Source organism: Monodon monoceros, unplaced genomic scaffold (assembly GCF_005190385.1).
Source record: "Monodon monoceros isolate NGI ecotype Baffin Bay Population unplaced genomic scaffold, NGI_Narwhal_1 Super_Scaffold_3, whole genome shotgun sequence".
NCBI classification, from domain to species: domain Eukaryota; kingdom Metazoa; phylum Chordata; class Mammalia; order Artiodactyla; family Monodontidae; genus Monodon; species Monodon monoceros.
In genome coordinates, this window is record NW_021703780.1 from 14,411,695 (window position 1) to 14,434,468 (window position 22,774).

General features: G+C 39.7%; 1 protein-coding gene across 2 annotated transcripts in view; it reads left to right on the plus strand.

Moving 5' to 3' along the window:
- The window catches only part of CAP2 (cyclase associated actin cytoskeleton regulatory protein 2), a 133,742-nt gene that overhangs the window by 93,321 nt on the left and 17,647 nt on the right, over window positions 1-22,774 (plus strand). For both annotated transcript variants that reach the window (XM_029243966.1, XM_029243967.1), the window contains exons 5-7: window positions 2,533-2,676; window positions 3,010-3,095; window positions 10,395-10,500. In XM_029243966.1, the coding sequence (XP_029099799.1) occupies window positions 2,533-2,676; window positions 3,010-3,095; window positions 10,395-10,500 (336 nt within the window). The remainder of the gene's footprint in view (window positions 1-2,532; window positions 2,677-3,009; window positions 3,096-10,394; window positions 10,501-22,774) is intronic.

Genomic DNA, 22,774 nt, shown 5'->3' on the forward strand with positions numbered 1-22,774 from the left:
TGAGTGCCATTATCAACAGTATTTTGAAGATGTGATCACGGAATCATAGACAAGTTTGGCCACTTGTTTAAAGTTCTAGAGCTTAGTACACTGACTTGCAAGGACTTCAACCCAAGCAGTCTCATCCAAACCTGAGCCTTTACTCTCCCTTGCTGGGGAACTAAGATCCCACGTGCGGCACGGTGTGGCCAAAAAAAAAAAACACCCAACCTTATACATGACATGCCCTCTGATATTTTCTATTCTATTTCAGTTACTTTTTTAAAATACTGAATGTGACCCACTTAGCTGAGTCTGTCAAAAACCTGAACTAGATGACCTAATTTAGACTCCCGTAACCCTAAAATCCTGTTAGCCTACGTGGATGTTTATTTGGAGCCTCTCTTATCTTAAATACACAGACTGTTTGTTTGAGGCAAATGAATATTACGTATTACAGAGAACATCTTTTTTACCCCCAGTCTGAGCTAACTGAATAATAGTAATAATAATAATCACTTCCGTTTATTGTGTCCATCCCATGTGCCAGAGGTTTAAGACGTCACCTCTCCTGTAGCCTATAAGCTGTAAGTATTACTATCTCTGATTTACAGATGAGGAGACCAAGGCTTTGGTTAAGTAGTTTGCTCAAGGCCTCATAAAGTGTCAGAGCAAAGATTTGAACCAAGGTCATTATAATTCCAAAGCCTTTATACATTTCTTTTAGGGGAGGGCATATACAGGGTCAAGAAGGAGAAGTGAGGGCTGGAAGCTACTGCAGCTGAGCATTATTTCTTCCCTAATGGTTTGCTGTCCCTGGCACAAACAACTGTCCTAAAGGATGTTAAACTAGCATTGTAGCAATGATTAAAATCTGCACCTGGGAGCTTTTCCAATTCCCCCCGAAACCCAGGCCACCCCCAGACCAGTTAAATCAGAGTCTCTGGGGGCGGGGCCCAGGCCTGGTTTGTGTTTTTTTGTTTTTAATTTATTTATTGCTGCGTTGGGTCTTCGTTGCTGCACACGCGCTTTCTTTAATTGCGTCGAACGAGGGCTACTCTTTGTTGCGGTTTGTGGGCCTCTCATTGCGGTGGCTTCTCTTGTTGCAGAGCATGGGCTCTAGGCACGCGGGCTTCAGTAGCTGTGGCACACAGGCTTAGCTGCTCTGCGGCATGTGGGATCTTCCCAGACCAGGGCTCGAGCCCATGTCCCCTGCATTAGCAGGCAGATTCTTAACCACTGTGCCAACAGGGAAGCCCCCAAGGCCTGTTTTTGAAAGCTTCCAGGTGATTTCAATGTGTAGCCCAAGTTGAGAACCTTGAAGTTCAGTTAAGAACCTCTGAAGTCTTGGTTAAAGAAATTAAGGAGCTTTAAGGGGCTTTTCTATTTTAAAAGACTGTAAAATACTGCCAAAACCTCTTCAACTGCTTTTACAAAGCTGAAGTACAAACTGTTGCTATTTCTTTGGAGGAAAAAAAAATCAGATAACTGTATCTGCTCTTCCAAACCAAAGAAAGTCAAGAATGCTATGGGGAGATGCTACAAGCACCAATCGCTGTGATACTTCATAACTCAGCTCACATAATTTTAGAAGTGTTTTTATGTGACTAGAAAAGTCAGTTGTTGAATCAATTAATCAGAAGTGAGAGGGGTGGGACTTCCCTGGTAGCAGTGGTTAAGAATCTGCCTGCCAACGCAGGGGACTTGGGTTCAAGCCCTGGTCTGGGAAGATCTCACATGCCGCGGAGCAACTAAGACCATGCGCCAGAACTACTGAGCCCATGTGCCACAGCTGCTGAAGCCCATACACCTAGAGCCCATGCTCTGCAACAAGAAAAGCCACCACAATGAGAAGCCCATGCACCGCAACAAAGAGTAGCCCCCGCTCACCGCAACTAGAGAAAGCCCGCGCACAGCAACTAAGGCCCAACGCAGCCAAAAATAAATAAATAAATAAATAAAAATTTAAAAAATAAAAAAAGAGGGGTGAGTAGCCATCAGCCAAGTTGTCTGAGGATGATGCTGAAAACCAAACCAGACTAAGGTGACTATAAATATTATAAGCTGTTACATTTTCTTGCAGAGAGCCTCAGTGAAAGATTTCCACTTTATGGATTAGTAACTAAGGTAAAAACCAAGGACCCTTCCTCACATCATTTTCCCACAGGAATAGGAAGATATCCTTTTACTAACTTCTACCTATCCCGATTTTAGACATGTGTTATTCTAGGCTGTGATCTGTGCATTCCATTAGAAAATATAACTTGATCTACACTCAGTTTCACTGTGTTCCATGCAGCGGTCTCCAAAACAGGGACTGTATCATACTGCTGCATTTTTTCCATGTCTCAGGAGACAGCATTAATAATGTAAGAAATCGCAATCTTCATACTTCAGAAAATGAAAATACAGTATGACCATAAGAAAAAAGTCTGCTGGATTCTGAAAGCCCGACAAATGACAGGTGCTGAGTAGTCCTGCTTAGGCCAGCGTGGGTGGAGGTGCTGTGCCTCCACTCTGTCCTCAGTAACAGTGCTCAATGTTTGCTTCCAGAACGATGTGGCTGCACTTCTGAAACCAATATCGGAAAAGATTCAGGAGATCCAAACTTTCAGAGAGAGAAACCGGGGGAGTAAAATGTTTAATCATCTCTCGGCCGTCAGCGAAAGCATCCCTGCCCTTGGGTGGATAGCTGTGGTGAGTCTGGCTGGAATGTTGCCCCTGCACCTCGTCAGGTTTGTGGAGTGTTTGGGAGAACTCATGGCTGCCTTCAGGCTTCTCCATCCTCCGCCTGTTACATGAAAGGAAGATTCCCTTCAGGCTGAATACATCAGCTCTTTCTTACCCTTTTGAAGTTCAGGGCTTTGTGTTCTGAGATGTGGAAAGTGCTTCACTGATTTTACAGAGCAAGATTTGCCTCCAACTTTGAAGTCAACATCTGCATTGCTTCTCTTCTTCTTTAAGGCATTTTCTTTCTTATCCTGTTATTTTTTTTCTTTCTATGCTTTGGTGATGGTCCTGTTCTCTCAGTCCCCCAAACCCGGTCCTTATGTCAAGGAGATGAATGATGCTGCCACCTTTTACACTAACAGGGTCTTAAAGGACTACAAACACAGGTACGTACCTTCTTTTACAGATTTTCAATTGATTGATTGATAGACATTTGTCCCCAAGCTTAATGTAGTTCATTACTGATTCCTTTCAAAGTCTAGTTTACTACAAACATTAAGGAAAAATCCCATCTTTGCAGATAAAGCAAAGTGGAAAGTGAAATCAATGATCCAGATAATATGTGTGTTTTAGAAAGTCTGCCTCAGTTCTCTGGTAGTGAATAAACTCTCCCCACGTGAATGCATGTCACTCTGTTATGTATCCCCACAATAATGAGAGAGATCTGTGATGGTTTGTGATGGACCAGCCCTAAATGGACAAACCTTTTACATTGATCAAAATAGAATGGTGAGAGTTCCCTGGTGGCACAGTGGTTAGGAGTCCACCTGCCAGTACAGGGGACATGGGTTCGATCCCTGGTCTGGGAAGATCCCACATGCCACAGATCAACTAAGCCCAAACATCACAACTACTGAAGCCCGCGTGTCCTAGAGCCCGTGCTCTGCAACAAGAGAAGCCACTGTAATGAGAAGCCCATGCACAGCAAAGAAGAGTAGCCCCTGCTCTCTGCAACTAGAGAAAGCCCACGTGCAGCAACGAAGACCCAACGCAGCCAAAAATAAATAAAATTTAAAAAAAATAGAATTGGTGGGTGAGGAGAGAAAATAAACGGGCTTAGGAAATGAAGTATAAATGAGGAACAGAGATGAGACAACAAACCAGGCCAATGAGAAGGAAGCCAGAGATTGCGTTAAGGTGAAATACAGTTGGGTTGACAAGAGAGACGTCTGTAAGAACAGCCGCCATTCAAAGTGCTGTTGAAAGTACAGATGAGACTGAACCAACAGGTTTTGCCTGGAGAGCCAGCTTAAAAGGACATTGCATTCTCCAGCACAAATAATAGATCCTAGAGAGCCGCAAACTGGGGCTAGAATTGGAAATGGGACTAAATGGGGAGAGGCCAGAGCTGAATAGACAGGAAGATATCTCTGAACAGCTGAAGGGGTGTCATGAAATCCCTCACCTCTGATGATGTCATGGCCTGCCTTGTCAACAGCTGGCAAGATGTGATGTGGCTGATGCGTCATCATGCAGGAAAGGAATGAAGTGAAAATAAGAGCAACAAAGTTCCACCCCCTGGGCACTGAGCTCAGAGTGAATCCCCCTCTGAGCCCGTAGGTGACGGCAGTAGAAATGATCATCAGTCAGCAAATGCAGGGGTTCCTGCATTTCACTCACAGACCCATACTGTCCAGATGAAAGGAAACTTGAGGACCTGAATAGTCTGGATAATTGCTTCAATTCACTTCTTTCTATTACTAACATAGATCTAAAAATATGAGCCAGAAGAACAGGTTTTAAGTAGGAAAAGAAGAAAACAACATTATAAGACAAATTTTGTATGGAATATAGAAAAATTGCACAGAATGTGTAAATAAATACTTCCTGTAGTCCCAGGTCATTGACCAATGTTACATATTCAAAACTTGTATAACTGTTTCTTTTATAGGTTATTTTTGGTTTTAATAAACATTGAGTAGATACAGAAGAATATTTATAAATATATGTAAGATATAAAAATTACAATACAAAAAATACCCATACATCCACCAATCATTTTAAGAAATATGTACCAATACTTTCTTTTTTTTACTAGAAAATAACAGTCAACTCTCAGCAATCCCACTCCTAGGTGTATTTCCAAAAGAAATGAAAACATGTCCACACAAATGCTTGTACATGAATGTTCATAGCAGCATTATTTATAGTAACCAAAATGTGCTACTGCTGAATAGACAAATGAAGTGTATATCCATACAATGGTATATTATTCAGCCATTTAAAAAAATGAAATATACAAGTAGCAGTATGGATGAGCCTTGAAAACATTATGCGGAGTGAAAGAAGTCAGACACAAAAAAACACATATTGTATGATTCCATTTATATGAAATTCCAGAATAGGCAAATCCACAGAGGCAGAAAGTAGGTTAGCAGTTGTCTAGGGCTGGGGAAGTTGGGTGGAAATGTGGAGTAACTGCTAATGGGTGTAGGATTTCTTTTGGGGGTGATGAAAATGTTCTAAAACCACTGTGTTAATGACTGCACAATTTGAACTAAACTATTGAATTGTACACCTTAAATGGATGAATTGCCTGGGATGTGAATTATATCCCAATAGAGCAATTATACTAAACAAAATAAGACAAAATCCAGCCGCAGTGTTCCCTTCCCCTCATAGAGTTTAGTCATTCTATGTTAGCAAAACAGGTCTTAGAGCTTTTAGGAAGCGCAGCTCTCGAGACAGACTTCCGCCCACCTCTTTTCCTCCTGAGGTCTCTCCCACCCTAAGGAAACTTTGGTTAAATTACTGATATTCAGTAACAGACTCCCTGCACCCAGAGAACTGTGTTTGAGGCAATTGTGCCCAATGATATAACTCCAAATGTTGCCCTTTGTGTTGGAGACTATAGAACTGTGCAGTATGAATGAGAAGAGGCAAAATGGGCATAGAGGGAACCTACCTCAACATAATAAAGGCCATATATGACAAACCCACAGCAAACATCATACTCAATGGTGAAAAACTGAAAGCATTTCCACTAAGATCAGGAACAAAACAAGGATATCCACTCTCACCACTATTATTCAACATAGTTTTGGAAGTCTTAGCCATGGCAGTCAGGGAAAAAAAAGAAAAGGAATACAAATTGGAAAAGAAGAAGTAAAACTGTCACTGTTTGCAGATGACATGATACTATACATAGAGAACCCTAAAGATGCCACCAGAAAACTACTAGGACTAATCAATGAATTTGGTAAGGTTGCAGGATACAGAATTAATGCACAGAAATCTCTGGCATTCCTATACACTAACAACAAAAAATCAGGAAGAGAAATTAAGGAAACAATCCCATTTGCCATCACAACAAAAAGAATAAAATACCTAGGAATAAACCTACCTAAGGAGGCGAAAGACTTGTACTCAGAAAACTATAAAACACTGATGAAAGAAATCAAAGATGACATAAACAGATGGAGAAATATACCATGTTCTTGGATTGGAAGAATCAATATTGTGAAAATGACTATACTACCCAAAGCAATCTAAAGACTCAGTGCAATCCCTATCAAACTACCAATGGCATTCTTCACAGAATTAGAACAAAAAATTTTACAATTTGTATGGAAACACAAAAGACCCCAAATAGCCAAAGCAATCTTGAAAAAGAAAAATGGCGCTGGAGGAATCAGGCTCCCTGACTTCAAATTATACTGCAAAGCTACAGTAATCAAGACAGTATGGTACTGGCACAAAAACAGAAATGTAGATCAATGGTACAGGATAGAAAGCCCAGAGATAAACCCACACACCTATGGTCACCTAATTTATGACAAAGGAGGCAAAAACATACAGTGGGGAAAAGACAGTCTCTTCAATAAGTGGTGCTGGGAAAACTGAACAGCTACGTGTAAAAGAATGAAATTAGAACACTCCCTAACACCATACACAAAAATAAACTCCAAATGGATTAAAGACCTAAATGTAAGACCAGACACTATAAAACTCTTAGGAGAAAACATAGGAAAAACACTCTTTGACATAAACCACAGCAAGGTCTTTTTTGACCCACCTCCTAGAGTAATGAAAATAAAAATAAACAAATGGGACCTAGTGAAACTTAAAAGCTTTTGCACAGCAAAGGAAACCATAAACAAGACAAATAGACAACCCTCAGAATGGGAGAAAATATTTGCAAATGAAACAACAGACAAAGGATTAATCTCCAAAATATACAACCAGCTCATGGAGCTCAATGTCAAAAAAAACAAACAATTCAATTTAAAAATGGGCAGAACACCTAAATAGACATTTCACCAAAGAAGACATACAGATGGCCAAGAGGCACATGAAAAGATGCTCAACATCGCTAATTATTAGAGAAATTCAAATCAAACCTACAATGAGGTATCACTTCACACCAGTCAGAATGGCCATTATCAAAAAATCTAGAAGGAATAAATGCTAGAAAGGGTGTGGTGAAAGGAGAACCCTCCTGTACTGTTGGTGGGAATGTAAATTGATACAACCACTATGGAGAACAGTATAGAGGTTCCTTAAGAAACTAAAACTAGAACTACCATATGACCCAGCAATCCCACTACTGGGCATATACCCTGAGAAAACCGTAATTCAAAAAGAGACATGTACAACAGTGTTCATTGCAGCACTATTTACAATAGCCAGGACATGGAACCAACCTAAATGTCCATGGACAGATGCGTGGTTAAAGAAGATGTGGCACATATATACAATGGAATATTACTCAGCCATAAAAAGAAATGAAATGGAGTTATTTGTAGTGAGATGGATGGACCCAGAGTCTGTCATACAGAGTGAAGTAAGTCAGAAAGAGAAAAACAAAACACTGTATGCTGGCATGTATATGTGGAATCAAAAAAAATAAAAGATAAAAAATGGTACTGATGAACCTAGTGGCAGGGCAGGAATAAAAACATAGTCATAGAGAATGGACTTGAGGACACAGTGGGGGAGGGGGAAGCTGGGGCGAAGTGAGAGTAGCATGGACATATATACACTACCAAATGTAAAATAGTTAGCTAGGGGGAAGCAGAAGCATAGCACAGGGAGATCAGCTCGGTGCTTTGCCATGACCTAGAGAGTTGGGTTAGGGAGGGTGGGAGGGAGACGCAAGAGGGAGGGGATATGGGGATATATGTATGCACATGGCTGATTCACTTTGTTGTACAACAGAAACTAACACAGAATTGTGAAGCAATTATACTCCAATAAAGATCTATTTAAAAATTAAAAAAAGAAAAATGAAATGCAAGACAATCTGCTCTGCTCACATAAAAATAGCAGTTAAGGAAAGAACAAGCTTAAGTTGCAAAAATATGTCAGCATGAACAGCCCATGACGACTTCGTCATCATAAAAGACCTCTTTACCTAGTCTTTTCTCGGAATATACCGAGGTGCCTATTAAGACACCTAAGTCTCTGCCGTTTTGCGTATCACCCTTGGAGGCCATTTTTGTTTTTATCTCAGTTCATCAGCTCCTGTTGTCCTCCCAGTCCCTACTTGAGTGTATCTTGGGCCCATGGGTGTGAGTGATTCTCCCCAGGTGGTAGTATAGCCAAGAGGGTTAGGGGTTCCCCTTTTTTGTACATATACAAAGAGAGTATAGTATTTGCTCCTCAATGTCGGCTATTAAGTAGAAAATGTACTTTTGACAGCATCAAGGACAGTTCACTTAAACTTAATGGACCACCTGAAGAGTGTGTAATATGCTGGGGAAATGCAGCCACGGGTGTGGATTTATTCACCTCACTTGCACAAGTAGCCAGACCAGTCCCAAGTCAGCGGTGAGCTTCCAGGATCGATAACCCAAAGCAAGCCCAATACTCCACAACCAGTCACTCAACACCCATTTATGGGTGCACCCAAGCCGGCTGTGTCTTCCTTCTGTGTGAGCTCAGTGAGGGCTGTGGGGTGTTGCAGACTCATTGATGAGGCATTGCCAGTGAGGCAGTCGCATTGCTGCCTACCTGACAGACAGGGCCGTGGGTGGAGGAGGTGAAAGGCAGGCTTCCTTGTGGTTTACACAGAAGGGCTGTGGCCAGCGGACTCTGCATCTGTGCAACCTTTTCGACTGGCTTGGCTGGTTGCTTGGCTCTTTTTCAATAAACGAATAGAGCAGGTTAATTATTTTGACTTTCTAGAGGTCAGACCTCTCTGAGTCATAATCATTAAGAGTCACACATCCTTCCCATAGCTTCTTACAGGGGAAGTGGAACTGAGGCTGGGTTTGCGGCTGTGGAGGTATAGTTGAGTCCTTCTCAATTTGTTGTCTCTTAGAAACTGACTTCAGGTTAAAAGGCACCATATTGTTATGCCTTATTACAAGTTTTGCTAGAACTTTCTTCAAGTTAAAATCATACTGTAATAGTTAAAAGAAAGATGAATTTGCCTATGCAGGTTTGGACTTTATCCTTTGTTAAACTTTTTAATAGAAGTGTACTGAACGTGCAGCCTGCTTTTTCTAGAATGCCTACAGATGTGTGTTGTATGTACATACACCTGTACATATGCACATGTGTGTATTAAATGACCATATATATAAATATATGGGTTTGGGTTTTGATTGTAAAAGTGAGAAAGTGACAATGAAATATGTCATAGATTTGATCATTATAGTCAGTAAATCTAAAGATGTAGAACAAAATCACACTCATGTTTTTCCTCTTTGAGGGGCAGATAATTACGACTTCAGTTCCCCATTTCCCTTTTCTTAAATGGCATGACTTAATACAATGGGATTCTAAACATGCTCGTGGTACTCAGAGCTTTTCAAGGAAAACAAAATATGTCCAGAGACAAGTCATTACTGACAAGAGCTTGAATAATAGAGATTTCCTTCCGTGATTGTCTTCAGATTAATGGCCCAGGTTTGTGATTAAATTTTTGTTAACTGAGATTTCATCATTTTCTCATTTACCACTACTTTATTCAAAGTAGGAAAAAATGTGTGAGTGGAAATAATCCAAAGGAAATGCAACTATTTTTGCCTACCTATAAATTTAATATTTCTAACAGTTCTCCCAATCCTGTATATTAATCCAGCTTTAAAAGTTGGATTAACATTTTACCACTTCTTGGTTCAGTAAAATTGGAATAAAAATACCAGTCATGCCCTGCCTCACTTGCATTTGTCATTATGAGTATCAAATTGAAGTAATTTAAGTGACTGTCCCTTTAGAAGTATTGAGTGTTACCCATTTGTAGGAAGTCATTTTTCTTACTATAGCAACTTTGCATATCAGCCCAGAATTCTCCAATTTGGTTATACTTTCAACCGAATAATTCCACAAATTATTAGAAAACAAACCAAAGGACGTTTTTTCTTTTCTGTACCATTCTCCTGCCTGAAAGTGCATTGTTTTTCATTTTGCATCAGAAGCAGTACGGAGAGAAATGGTCTCCCCTCCATGTTCATCTCCCCGTGAGAGATGACACGAGGATGAACTGACTAAGTTTGGTGGATGCTCTCTCCGTGGGCCTCTCCACTCCGCACTGGAGCTCAGGTCACTCAGCTCCTCTCAGGGGAGACCAGGACCACCATCCTTTCAAGGTTCTTTTCAGAATCAGTCCACACTGACTGGTCTAGAAAGACAGTTGTTCCAGGGTCATCTGGAGCCTTAGTTACTGGATTGCCATGTGCTCCCCAATGTCTTTAAATAGATCCTAAATCCACTCTCTTCCACTCTCTTTTATGACAAAGTGATTTACGCCATGTGGATTGGGTAAAGTCGTATTTGAACATATGGAGTGAGCTTCAAGCATACATCAAGGAACACCACACTGCAGGCCTTACTTGGAGCAAAACAGTAAGTACCCAGCCCTCTTCCACCTGAGTAACAAAAGGTCATAAAACTATTCATTCTTGGTAGCCTGGCAATTTTAGAATTTACCTCAAGGAAAGCATAAGATAAAATATACATGCAGAGCTGCTTATGAAAATGCCATTGTCATAGGAAAGTCTGGAAACTACCTATATGACACAGAAAAAGAAAATGGTTGAGTTGTCAGAAGAACCCAGTGAAATACTCTGGGGTCATTACGATACCACATATGGTGGTTACATGGGAAATGATTTACCAGTCAATGTTAAGTGATAAAGTAGAATGCAAAAGTTATGAGCACTAAGACGGCATATGTATTAAGAAACTGTGTGAGTAAAATCGAAGGAAACAAGAAGATTTGAAAACAGTTATAATTTTAAGAAGATAGAATTATGAATAGAATGTTTTTTAAATGTTTTAAATTTCCCTTTTGGCATTTTAAAATTTACTAAGTAATATGTTTCAATACTTCGGTAATCCTAGTGCTTTGAATGGTATCCTAGTCCTAGGATAAAATCCCAGCTGTGTCTGTTCCGACTTGAATTCCCACATGAGATTCTAATCTGACTTTTGCCTTCCTCTTCACCTTGTCTCTCCTGTCTTCCCCGTCTCACTGGCCCAGCACTACCAAACTACTTGTGGAATTCTGAACACATGCAGTGCTTAGAATGAACCAAATCAAAATGTCATTGTTTCAAAATTTGCAAGTCTCATGTTGTTTAACCTTTATTGTGATGTCCTGAACATATATCATGCTGTATGACCTGAGTTCCCTGGGGAACCCTCTTCCCCAAGACTCAGTTTCAACATCATCTCTTTAAGAAACTTCCATTGAGTGCAGTTCCCTGATGGTCCACTGGTTAGGACTTGGTGCTTTCACTGCCGTGGGCTTGGGTTCAATCCCCGGTCAGGGAACTAAGATCCTGCAAGCTACACAGCTTGGCCCCCCCAAAAAAAAGAAACTTCCATTGATCTCCCTTGGTGCCCCATCTGGTTTGATGGCTCTCCTCTATGCCTCCTTCATATCTTCAGTATACCTCAGTCATATCCCTTTACATATAGAATTGTAATTTTTTGTGTGTTTATGGAGCTCTCCCACTGGATTGGAAACTCATCTCTGTCTCCAGCCCCTCGCATAGTGCCTGGCATGGAGTAAGTACTCAGCAAATAGTTTGAACTAAATCGTGAATTAGGGTACTCTTAGGATCGTCCCTGCTCCTTAAAATCTCTGCACTTGCTATAAAAAGGCTTCCTGTGGAAACTTCAGTCCATTAGAAATGAATGTTACCTTTCAGTTGTCACAGTGGATGGTCTAACCAGAGTAAATGTTGAGAAGATGAAGTGGCATATTTGTGAACTCAGTTTAAAGGTAGAACCCTCACTCTCCCCACAGTCATAACCAGCAGCTAACCTTCACGCAGAACGTTGCTTTCAGTAGCATGGGCTTTATACCAAGGCAGAGTTTGTGGTTTTTCAAAGCAGTATAGGACTTCTACACTTGTTCCCCAACACTTGTGGTACAAATGTTAACACTGACCACTAAAGACTGATGCTTCTTTTTATTTTCTACTTTGCCTGTTTTCTCCATAAGAAATGCAAGATACAGTAAGTTGATTATTTTTCTTCTGCCCACAACATTATGATTCTGTAAAGAGAGTTCATAAACATTTGAAGGGTTTTAATATGGAAGGGTATGTGTGGAGGTAGGTGGGTCTTTGTGTAGACTAATTGGAATTATTTTTCATACATTTCAAATGAGATGCTGTTTTGTTATAGATCAATTTGTCATAAAGGGGAATTGTCACATGTTTGCCATGGAGATAGGACATCATGACAAAACAGAAAACTAAACATCAAGAGTCCTTGGATGTCTTATTATTTCATGATAGATAAATGGAAAAGGAATGAGAATCCATTTGTGGAAAATAATCATGTCAACAGACATTGGCCTATTAAGTCTCCAATAGTGCCCATGGAAAATGAATAGAAAATTACTTTTTAAATGGTTTGAATACCTTTAATGCTGTGTACAAAGCTGAGTAATTATGTTTTGAATATAAAAAAGAAGGATCGATTATCACAGATAAATAAATGTAGTTGTTTTCCTTTGTTCTAGAGTGAACACCTATCTTTTCATCATGTTCGTTAGAAATATATGCTTTGTAACAATGAGTTTGAAACTTTTAAAGGCAACCCATAGTAAGAAATATATTTTACACACACACACACACACACACACACACCCTTCTCACAATACTAAAACAAGTTTCACAAAACAGTACTTTCTTCCACCACGTGGAATGCATTCAGATATTTTCTTTTGTGTTTTACTTCATTTTTAAATAAAATCCTGGCTGAGACCCACTAAATTGATTCCGTGATGCACTAATGGGTCACATCCCACATTTTGAAAAACATGTTGTAAAACATAAATGTTATATAAATATAAATATTTATTTATTTATATAAAATATAATCCTTACAGCATACATTAGGAGGTATGGATTGCCATGATAATAATGACAGCTATTATTTATTGAGCACATGTTATGATGTGGGCAAATTCTATTTAAAATGGTAATCATTATAAAGCAGAGCATCTACTTCACTTCTTTCATGGAAAAGTAGTATGATAAAGTTTTGGCCAGATATTAAAAGTGAGGAATGATTATGTAAGAAAATGTTGGTTCAGTGATAACATCATATATACAAAATCTTTTGACAAACTTTAAGATATATGCATAGAAATATATTTCCTAATATTTTTATCTTCTTCTTCTAAAGTTTGGGGTTAAGAAAAACTATTACAAAGTATATTATAAAAATTATAGTTTTTCATTTTAAATCTAAATTAGTAAAAACTATATGAAAGATTCCAAAACATAATCCCTAGAATGAATCAAACTGATTTCTTCTCATTTACTATGGCCTGTTGACATACCAGCAAAATAACTCATAAACAATTACAGCCAGTATCACAGTGTTATTGCAAAGAAGAGGGAAAAGGCTATTAGAATTATCTGATCAAATAGCTTTTGGGAGGAAAAAATAAATAAAAATCATTTCATTTATTTGCCCACTTATCACAAGTCTGCAAAAAGTATGCAGAAGGGTGGGGTGTTGGCACTCGTTGCCACTACAGTACTCAGAAGTTTTAAGAAATGCATTCCATCTCAATGGACAAAGTCAAGAAGCTTATGGCGACTCAACAGCTCAAGTATTTTGAGTAACCATTGTTTTCTTCTATTTTCAAATTGGATTTTGAGATTTGAGCTCTATGGGGTGTTAGTGACCAACAGCATGCTGCTCTAGACTGAGTTTCCAAGCTTGCATTGCTCTGAGAAATGCTCTTTCCCTTGAGTTAACAGTTGGAACTGAACTTGCTGTTCCCACCTCCTAGCCTTTGTGTTCAGACTGCAGCTGTGCCAGGCAACTGTTGTGCCCTTCAGTTGTTCCACAAAATGTAAATCTTTGAGGCCAGCAATTTTTCAGGACAGTGATTGGAGAGAGGGTCCATGTGTGTGCACAAGTGTGCTCGTGTCGGGGTGGGTGCCTTTTGGGGGAGGAAGCAGCTGTGGAGTAATCTATCTGGAATTTCTTGTTACATTTACTGTGGTAAATGGAATCTTCTCATTCGGTCACCTTTTTTTCACATGACCATGGACTGGAAAGACTCTGTACCAGAAATGACTTGCAGTTTTCAGTTAGTTTAATTATTGGGAACCCTTTTCCATATTAATTTACAGTTTCCTCAGCCCTGGGTTTCAAATGCACTTTGTTGAATAAATTGATCTCTTGGCAGGAACCCAATAGAGACACTATTATTTATCATCCCTTGCAGTTGGTCAGATTTGTAATATTCGTTGGCAGTTCCTGCAAATCAGATAACTTAAGCTGAAAGACAGAGGCCTGATCTTTACGCTTATAATGACCGCAATAACTGACTCTTTTTATGAATTGTCCAGATCAGCATTCCAACTTTTATTCTGTTCTCTGTAGATCTGGCCAGGAAAAGGTCATGAAGATAGTTCTATGAATAGGATACAGTGTGGTTGTTTTCTTAACTTTCTGGTGTGAAATTCGTTGACATATTTTTGTCCTTTTATGTGTCTTTCCAAATTAGTTTTGAGAATAGCCAGGGTATAATTATTTGTAGAATAGAATAAAACTACACATAGATGGACGTGTATAAAGTCTTATGTTGTAGTGATGTAATTCTTTCTACTGATAATGTGGATTTTTTAAATCTGTACACCAGTTGTCATCCATCCTAACCTCCCCTGAACCTCCAGTAAATGAAATCACTGGGAGTGGTCACAATTATAGACAAGGCGGGGTTTGATTTTTCTCAAAGCAGGACACTCTATGATCACTCCTTTTCCCCCAGGTAGATATTTCTTTTCAGCCTTTTTTTTCAATGTAAAGGCCAAATGTCCATTAACAAAGCAAAAGTTTAACAGTTTGCTGGTGATCAAATTAAAACACAGCCAGAGGGCACCCTGACTCATAAATAATGTAGACTCTGTAGCACATGATTAAATATGTATGTCTCGTAAGTTTTCAAGTCTTCTGGCCTCTCTGGTTTCCTCTTGATTTTTACAAGCAAAAACTGTCCTCAATCTTTTATATCAAAGTTTTCATTTAGAACTTGTACCAAACCTGTGCCTTAGGTTTATTAATCAAGGTGAAACCTCAGCCGGTGTGTTGTTTGTCTAGACCACTAGCTTACTGAATACCTCTATAGGTCTACGGAGAGTGGGTCTCTCCAGTCTACCTGACCATATCAGTGGTCAGTCTAGTCATCACTCCTGGGTTTTTAGCCCCCTTTGGGGGCTTTGGATAGTTCCTTTCGTTCTCCTCTGGAAGAGATCCAGACTGCTCAGAGGGAGTTAGGGGTGTCGTTGACTAACAGAGGAGCTCTAAACACACAGATAATGAAGTTAGGTTGGAAACAGCTCTGAGTTCAGCCTGAAAGAGACTACAGAAATTAAACAAACTTAAACGTTGCTTAGGCGCCCACCTTCTGTGCACCAGCTTCTCAGCAAGGTGCTGAGAATACAGAGATGGGTACGTGACATAGTAGACACAGTTCCTGTCCACAGAAACTTACATTCTAGCCGAAGAACATAAAAACGATACAACGTGATAGAATAGGGTGAATAGCATGCTAGAGGTAAGCAGAAGCACGATGCTTACGTAGACCAGGAAGACGTGGAAGGAATACCCAATCCCGTAGTACAGTGTGGTTCTTGGGCCAGCAGCATTCTGGAGACTTGTTAGAAATGCAGAATCTCAAACATCACCCCAGACCTCCTGAATCAGAACCTGCACTTTAACAAGATTTCCCCAGGTGATTTATATGCATATTAAAATTTGAAAAGCACTACTCTAGTATAGTCATGCTGGACCAAAGGAGTCCAATTTGTGGGAGACTCAAGGAAGACCATTAGTTTTTACTCATTCATTTGTTTAGTAATTCATTTACTTAATAACCATTTATTGGATACCCACCTTGTACAAAGCACACACCAGACATTGTATTAATGCTACAGTTTCTGCCATCGAGCATCAGGTTTTAATTACAATGCAAAAAAATAAATAACAATACAAGGCCATGTTGGAAAATAAACCTTGCTAATTAGACTTCTGGGTGGGCAGGAAGGGCAACAAAGGGCTACATTTGGTATGAGTCTTGTTTTGTTTTGTTATGGTTTTTGGTTTTGTTTTGTTTTTATTGAAGTGTGGTCGATTTATAATATTATATTAGTTTCAGGTGTACTGATTTGGGTCTTGAAGGACAGTAGGAGTTCCCTAGGCAGACAGTAAAGGAAAGGGCAGTTCTTAGCAGAGAATTCAGACAGTTGGGCACAAAGGACATGAACTAAGTACTTTGACAGAAAAGCTGTTAGTTTTGCAGAGCTGAACATGGCAAGAGATGAGGCCAGAAAGGCAAATTGGGGCCATATGGTGGAATCCTTACGTGTTATCCTAAGAAGATGGGTCCATATGTGGTGTGCAGGGTTTTTTCCTTCCCCACAGCCTTTTTTTTTAATTGAAATAAAGTTGATGTACAATATTATGGTAGTTTCAGGTGTATTACATAGTGATTTGACCTTTGCATACATTAGGAAATGTTCACCACAATAAGTCTAGTAACTATCATTTCCTAAAGTTATTACAATATTATTAACCATATTCCTTGTGCTGCATATTACATCCCTGTGGCTTATTTATTTTATAACTGTAAGTTTGTACCTCTTAACCCTCTTCACTTATTTTGCCTACCACTATCCCCCTCCCCTCTGGCAACTACCCGTTTTTTTCTCTGTATCTATAAGTCTGTTTCATTTTGTTTTGTATGATTGTTTGGTTGGTTTTTTAGATTTCACATATAAGTGAGATCATATGGTATTTTTCTTACTCTAACTTACTTCGCTTAGCATAATACCCTCTAGATCCATCCATGTTGTCACAAATGGCAAGATTTCATTTTTTAAATATTTATTTATTTATTATTTATTTTGGCTGTGCCGGGTCTTACTTGTGGCATACATGTGGGATCTAGTTCCCTGACCAGGGATTGAACCTGGGCCCCTGCCTTGGGAGTGTGGAGTCTTACCCACTGGGCCACCAGGGAAGTCCCAAGATTTCATTTTTTATGGCTGAGTAATATTCCATTGTATATACTTGATATCTTCTTCTTACCACATCTTCTTTACCCATTCACCTGTTGATGGACACTTAGGTTGCTTCCATATCTTGGCTATTGTAAATAATGGTGCATTGAACATAGGGGTACACCATAGGTTTTTAAGCAGAAAGTTACTCACTGTAAATAATGATCTAGTAATTGTTCAGGATAAATGGAAAAGGGGAGAGACTAGAGGCCCTAATACATGTTAGGAGACTTTAGTGGATGCCAAGGATGGCATAATGAGTATGTGACCTTGAGTGTAACAAAGGCAATGGAATGCAAGAGATGAAATGGACACTGAGTTGGAGGACAAAAAGAGAGAGAAATCAAATCTAAACTCAAAGTTTCCAATCTGGAAGTCTGGGAGAATAATAGTAACATCAATAAAAATAGGGATATCGACAGGAGGAGCTGGTAGAGAAGCAAGAAAGTATTCACCTGAGGGCTTCCCTGGTGGCGCACTGGTTGAGAGTCTGCCTACCAATGCAGGGGACACGGGTTCGTGCCCCGGTCCGGGAAGATCCCACATGCCATGGAGTGGCTGGGCTCGTGAGCCATGGCCGCTGAGCCTGCGCATCCGAGCCTGTGCTCCGCAATGGGAAAGGCCACAACAGTAAGAGGCCCACACACCGGAAAAAAAAAAAAAAAAGTATTCATTTGTGTTCAAATTGTACTTTTAGAAAGTAAAAAAGTTCAAAAAACAAAGAAACAAGTTCAAAAAACAAAGAAACAAAGTTCGAAGTTACAAAGTCCGAAGTTCTTCAAAAAATATATATATATATTCACCTGAGTTTTCACCATGTTGCATGTGAGGCACAGGTGAGATGTCCATCTAGATGGGGAGGTGGAGCAGGCAGGTGAAATGCAGGTCTGAAGTTCACTGAAGGGGGAAACCTAGAGATGATAGTTAAACAGAAGAGAAGATAGAAAAAGAGAATATGATGAAGGATAAAACCTGGGGGGACACTGTTACTTAAGAATGGAATAAATCGGGCTTCCCTGGTGGCGCAGTGGCTGAGAGTCCGCCTGCCGATGCAGGGGACACGGGTTCGTGCCCCGGTCTGGGAAGATCCCACATGCCGCAGAGTGGCTGGGCCTGTGAGCCATGGCCGCTGAGCCTGCGCGTCCGGAGCCTGAGCTCTGCAACAGGAGAGGCCACAGCAGTGAGAGGCCCGCGTACCGCAAAAAAAAAAAAAAAAAAGAATGGAATAAATCAATCAAAGAGACAAAGACAAGAAAGAGGAGGAGAACTAAGAGCTGAGGGTCACAAAGCTCTAAGAACAATGGGTTGGCTGATCAACTGTGACAGTCTGGGGAGGGTAAGGTTAGAAAAAGGCTGCCAGCATCTATCTTATTATTGACTTTTAGAATGCAATTTCTGAAGGGCTGGAGGTAGATGCAGTTTTACAGAATCGTGGTGCAAAAAGATTTTGTGTAATGATCTCTTCATTACTTATGGACCAGGTGTCTGACTTGATGGATTATTGCTTATAGCTTCAATTTCTGCCTTTTGAAGTCTGGGGATTATTTGTGGGTTTTATTTTTACCTTTGCTATATCTTCAGTAGAGTAAGTGTAGGTCAGTTTCATACACAGTAGTTTAGAGTTAGCTGTACTATGAAGCTGTAAGCAAGCTTTTTATATTTAGCACTATTTTTATTATCTCATAAATACCTTTGAGTTTTATTGCTAGTTGATAACAATACATAGATGTTTTTAGAGTATTTATTCTCTCCGTAAATCACACAGTAGTGGCTTTTAAAACTGCCTAATTTAATGATGAAGGTTATTTTATTTACTAGGACTTTTTTATAACCAAGAACTCAAACTCTCTAAACCTGGGGGCCAGCAAGTTAATAAATGTTCCTAATTTATTTAAGCCATCACCCTGGGAGTATTTTAATTAAGGTGTGTTCATTTAGAATTCTTTAAGGCATAGTGTTGAAGGCAGTGGTGTAATTGGGGGTGTCCTGTTGACTACTGTCTCCTCCAACCCCTCTTAGGAAAGTCAGGAGGCTGTGGTTTAAAGGTGCAGGCAGAGGTACTCCCCAGAGCAGAGCTGGGGGCGCCTGGATAGGAGGAGACTTTGAACTCGGTGGTCAGTCCCAGCCCAGAGCGAGCCACAATGCCCCACCGCCACCCCTCCACCCCTAGTTTTCATTCATCCCTGAGGTGCCATGCCTCTGGGTCCAACCTCTTAACTCCCTGGGGAATGCCTCAAAGCCTCCACTGCCTGCGGCTGGGCCTCCCGGTAACTGCCGCCAGGGCTGTGTGGCTTTATCCGCCTCCCTGTCCCTCCCCACCTCCAGTGAGCAGGGCGATGGCAATTGAAATTTGGGGCCCATCCTTTTTAGGATACTAAGTGATAGCAAGTCTTCCCTCCTCACAAGTGAATTTTATCTTTTCAAATGGCCAAAAGCCATTGAGACCCTCTTTGGAGGAGGATTAATTCAAGTAATAACTCTTTTCAGTCAGAAAGAGCAGAATACAAAGGCATGAGTGATTACTTGGTATGTGTGTTTTTGTAAACAGGTCTGAAGGCAGTCCTAAAAGAAAGTTTGGAATACTGGTAGTTTTTTATTAAACAAGTGTGTCGCATCAGAAGCTAATGCTTTGAAAGACAGTACTTATGTGGATCTGTAAGTTCTTGTGTGATTGCTACCAATTCAGTTGCATTTATTTGTTGTAATGACAATGTTCATGTACCCTCCTCCTGGAATCCCCTTCCTCTTGCTTCCCTGTGTCAAATCTGACTCATCCATCCTTCAAGGTCTATTTCGAATGGTCTTGTCTCCCAGAAGCCTCTCTGACCACCCTTGCTTATTACCATGCCCTTCCAAGCTGGAAGTTATCCTTTTCCTCCACAGAACCTCTGTAGTACTTCTTAAAACCTGTACTTCTTTTATGATGCTTAGCACTTTCTACCTTATAAAGCAGTTACTTATTCATTTTGGTAAATATTTATGAAGCACCTACCACGTTTCAGGCACTAGGTGCATTACTGGTGACATTAAGATGAATAATGGGTGGCTCTTCAGAGCTCGGGCTCAAGACATGACCAAACCCAAATTCACAGACAAATAATTACGATATAATGTGAAGTATCATAATAAGGGTGTTCCTAATGAGCCCTTGCAATAGAGAAACAGAAAATTTCCTCTTAGGAGAGTTCCAGAAAACCTACAAAAAGAAGAGAACTTTGAGTGGAGCCTTGAAGGGTATGTAAGAGTTTTCCAGATAGTAAATTGGGGAAGAGCCTTCCAAACAAAGGCACAACCTGAGCAGAAACATGAAGGCTAAGAGCCAGTTGCCTGCTGTCAGGGAGAATGGAAGTGTCTTTTCTCTCCTCTGAGGCTGTGAGCTCATTGAAAGCAGGGTTCTTTCTCATTCTGCATGGGATCTGCAGCAGTGACTGGTACAGGGCCTTAAATACAGACAATGTCCAAACACTTTTGCTAAATTGAACACAGTAATTGGTAATTGCATTTCTTCACAGTGAAATTTCCAGAGGCTTATTCCACTAACTACAAATTGTGTTCATTGTTTAAGAGCCACGTAAATACTGTTCCTTTATTTCTTATATCAAATGATGGTAATGGAAATGTACAATGCATTTTCTTATAGGCAACGGCAATGCCTTCCCTGCACTTGTCCCTTGCCGTCTGCATGCCCCTAATTCCCAGTTGGTATAAACTCAGGAAATACAAGCTAATATTAGATTAAGTAAAAAGGTTTTCTTAAGAAGGGATGGAGGGAAGGTGCAGATTGTCTTCTAAAGGTAAAAGAAACCCTTCATAGAATATAACATAGAGCTAAGTCCAGATTTATTGGTCCAGGTTGCACCCTTGATAGAAGCTGAGCTAATCACAGACACTTTCCCAGACCTTTCCTGCAAAATTTGGAACTGAAATTGAGGCAAAAGTTACTTTGTCTTTAGTGCACCTCAGCTATAAACCTCAGGAGATGCTGATGCTTCTATTTTTTTATTTTTTCCTAAGTAAATAATGTAAATAATACAGAGCCAAACGTAAATCATCTTTACAACAGCTCTCACTTTGCCTCACTCCCCACCGCTGCCGTTTACCAAGGATGGATAATTTAAGAAATACAGTTATTTCTCTATGATCCTAAAATCCAGAAGCAAAACAGAAACTTTAATTCAATGATTGTTCAGATCTAGGCTTTTCTGGCCGAATGAAGTCAGAGTCCAGATAATTCAAGCCACACATCACTCTTGGTCTTACAACTGTTGGCTATCTATAGTTTGTCTCTTTGTTGGGTATATTCTGCTATCTTTAACTCTGGAAATTTTTCCCATGGAAAATTTAATTTTATCTTTCCTTTTTTTATGAGAAATTATATTTTCAAGCTGCCAATGCTGGCAGACAAGAAGAAAAAACAATCTGGGAATCCTAGATTTGGTCCACGGAGCAGTAGCAAAAAATAGGCCAAACCAATCATTAAAGCTACTTATGAAGACAATTTATGCAAAATAGCAAAATAGCTCAAGGGTCACTTGAGCAAATTAGGTTGTGTTCAACATATTCTCTGGAATCTGCTCTGAGGACTTGGTCTGCTTTTATCAAACATCTCTGCTTTGGGCATGTACAACAGGAATCACCACCTGTGGTTTTTGAAGGGCCACATCCAGATCTATAAATTAGGAAACAGTTAGCATAAAAACACTAAGTTACTGGTTTCCACAAACCGATATAGACTGTGTAAGGTATTCTCAGGCTGTTTTCCAATTTAAAGTTGTTTTTCCTTCTCTGAAGAGACTTTGTTTCTTGTTCTTTTTTCATCTACCGCCATATTTCACATCTCTCCAGATTATCAAAGGAATAACATACAGAGACCCCAGGAGGGTGGGGAGAATGGGGATGAGGAAACCATCAGAAGTTATTGGCGAAACCATGAGATTTGGGTTTTTCATTACCTTTCCTGTTGTACCTCTATCTTGGGCTAAGGGAGTTTGGTGTCTTGCCTCTGAAGAAAAGTGATCAAAATGGGCCTTACATTTCCTTCTTAATTGTGGGACCATCTTTTTATTTTGACAGTATATAAGTACCCTTGGTATTTTTATGGAAACTTGAAATTCGAGTAGTATTCTGTTACCATAGATGAAATAGGAAATATTCCCTAAATTGACTTTTTAAAAATTGTTAATAAACATATGCTTAAAATATTATATAGCTCTTCATTGTAATATTTTTTAACAATTCTGTTTTCTTGGAAAGGCCCCCAGAAACTTTGCTTTCATTGGCAGAAGTCTAAAAATTATAGGTAGTGATAGAAATAAGAGAACAGAGATTAAAGTCACAAATTCACTTTGGTTTATACTCGTGTATAAAGGATGATTGTTTATGTGCAATCTTTTTTCTTGAAAATGGTTGTCTGCCAATAAAAGTGTGGTATAAATATGCATGTGAAATTTGGACATACTTATAGAAATTGACAAATTTGGAAATGTATCAATCTCGCCAAGTTCTTGATCTAAGTACACCTTTCAGAAAATAGAAACTAGTTTTGATGGCTAAAATATAAACAAACCCTAAACCATGAATTT